The sequence below is a fragment of the Calidris pugnax genome, unplaced genomic scaffold (assembly GCF_001431845.1).
Source record: "Calidris pugnax isolate Ruff unplaced genomic scaffold, ASM143184v1 scaffold539, whole genome shotgun sequence".
NCBI lineage: Eukaryota > Metazoa > Chordata > Aves > Charadriiformes > Scolopacidae > Calidris > Calidris pugnax.
In genome coordinates, this window is record NW_015091234.1 from 6,605 (window position 1) to 8,631 (window position 2,027).

At 61.2% G+C, this 2,027-nt stretch overlaps 1 protein-coding gene across 1 annotated transcript in view; it reads right to left on the reverse strand.

Moving 5' to 3' along the window:
• Window positions 1-1,636: 1,636 nt before the first annotated feature.
• LOC106898582 (rho GTPase-activating protein SYDE1-like) overlaps window positions 1,637-2,027 on the reverse strand; it is a 6,566-nt gene continuing 6,175 nt past the window's right edge. Inside the window, exon 6 of the mRNA XM_014959891.1 lies at window positions 1,637-1,931. Coding sequence (XP_014815377.1) covers window positions 1,785-1,931 — 147 coding nt within the window. The 3' untranslated portion in view covers window positions 1,637-1,784. The remainder of the gene's footprint in view (window positions 1,932-2,027) is intronic.

Consider the following 2,027-nt stretch of genomic DNA (forward strand, 5'->3'; position numbering starts at 1 on the left):
ACCGCACCGCCAGCCGCTGGGCCCGACAACCTGCCAAGAAAATCACCAAATTGGGTCAACCCTCCCCCAAAAAAACCCACAACACAATCCCCCCAGACCCCTTTTTCGGTACCTCGGAACTACCACCTTCTGGGGGGGGGTGCACCCACCGATACCCCCACTTTTGGGGCTGGGCCCCCCCTTTTTGGAGCTGAGAACCCCCTTTCTGGTGCTGGCTACCCCCTTTTCAGAGCTGGCCACCCCACAGAGCCGGTACAAGCCCACCACGTGGCAACCAGGGCCACCATCACCACCTTCTGGGGGGGGTTCACCCACCAACACCCCCACTTTTGGTGTTGGACCCCCCCATTTTGGTGCTGGACCCCCGCATTTTGGTGCTGGGAACCCCATTTCTGGTGCTGGCTACCCCCTTTTCGGAGCTGGCTACCCCACACAGCTGGTACAAGCCCACCACCTGGCAACCAGGGCCACCATCACCACCTTCTGGGGGGGTTCATCCACCAACACCCCCACCTTTGGTGCTGAGTACCCCCTTTTTGGTGCTGGGCCCCCCCATTTTGGTGCTGAGAACCCCCTTTCTGGTGCTGGCTACCCACTTTTTGGAGCTGGCTACCCCACACAGCTGGTACAAGCCCACCACCTGGCAACCAGGGCCACCATCACCACCTTCTGGGGGGGTTTCACCCACCAATAGTCCCACTTTTGGTGCTGGGCCCCCCCTTTTTGGTGCTGGGCCCCCCCTTTTTGGTGCTGGGTCCCCCCATTTTGGTGCTGGGAACCCTCTTTCTGGTGCTGGCTACCCCCTTTTCAGAGCTGGCTACCCCACAGAGCTGGTACAAGCCCATCACGTGGCAACCAGGGCCACCATCACTGGAGTGCACCCAACAATACCCCCACTTTTGGTGCTGGACCCCCCCATTTTGGTGCTGGGCCCCCCCATTTTGGTGCTGGGTCCCCCCATTTTGGTGCTGGGAACCCCCTTTCTGGTGCTGGAAACCCCCTTTTCGGAGCTGGCTACCCCACGGAGCTGATACAAGCCCACCACCTGGCAACCAGGGCCACCATCACCACCTTCTGGGGGGGTGCACCCACCAATACCCCCACTTTTGGTGTTGGGCCCCCCCTTTTTGGTGCTGAGAACCCTCTGTCTGGTGCTGGCTACCCCCTTTTCAGAGCTGGCTACTCCACACAGCCAGTACAAGCCCACCACCTGGCAACCAGGGCCACCATCACCAGCTTCTGGGGGGGTTCACCCACTGATGCCCCCACTTTTGGTGCTGGGTCCCCCCCATTTTGGTGTTGGACCCCCCCATTTTGGTGCTGGGAACCCCCTTTCTGGTGCTGGCTAGCCCCTTTTCAGAGCTGGCTACCCCACACAGCCGGTACAAGCCCACCACCTGGCAACCAGAGCTACCACCTTCTGGGGGGGGGTGCACCCACCGATACCCCCACTTTTGGGGCTGGGCCCCCCCTTTTTGGAGCTGAGAACCCCCTTTCTGGTGCTGGCTACCCCCTTTTCAGAGCTGGCCACCCCACAGAGCCGGTACAAGCCCACCACGTGGCAACCAGGGCCACCATCACCACCTTCTGGGGGGGGTTCACCCACCAACACCCCCACTTTTGGTGTTGGACCCCCCCATTTTGGTGCTGGACCCCCGCATTTTGGTGCTGGGAACCCCATTTCTGGTGCTGGCTACCCCCTTTTCGGAGCTGGCTACCCCACACAGCTGGTACAAGCCCACCACCTGGCAACCAGGGCCACCATCACCACCTTCTGGGGGGGTTCATCCACCAACACCCCCACCTTTGGTGCTGAGTACCCCCTTTTTGGTGCTGGGCCCCCCCATTTTGGTGCTGAGAACCCCCTTTCTGGTGCTGGCTACCCACTTTTTGGAGCTGGCTACCCCACACAGCTGGTACAAGCCCACCACCTGGCAACCAGGGCCACCATCACCACCTTCTGGGGGGGTTTGCACCCACCAATACCCCCCCTTTTGGTGCTGGACCCCCCCCCTTTTTCTTGGTTG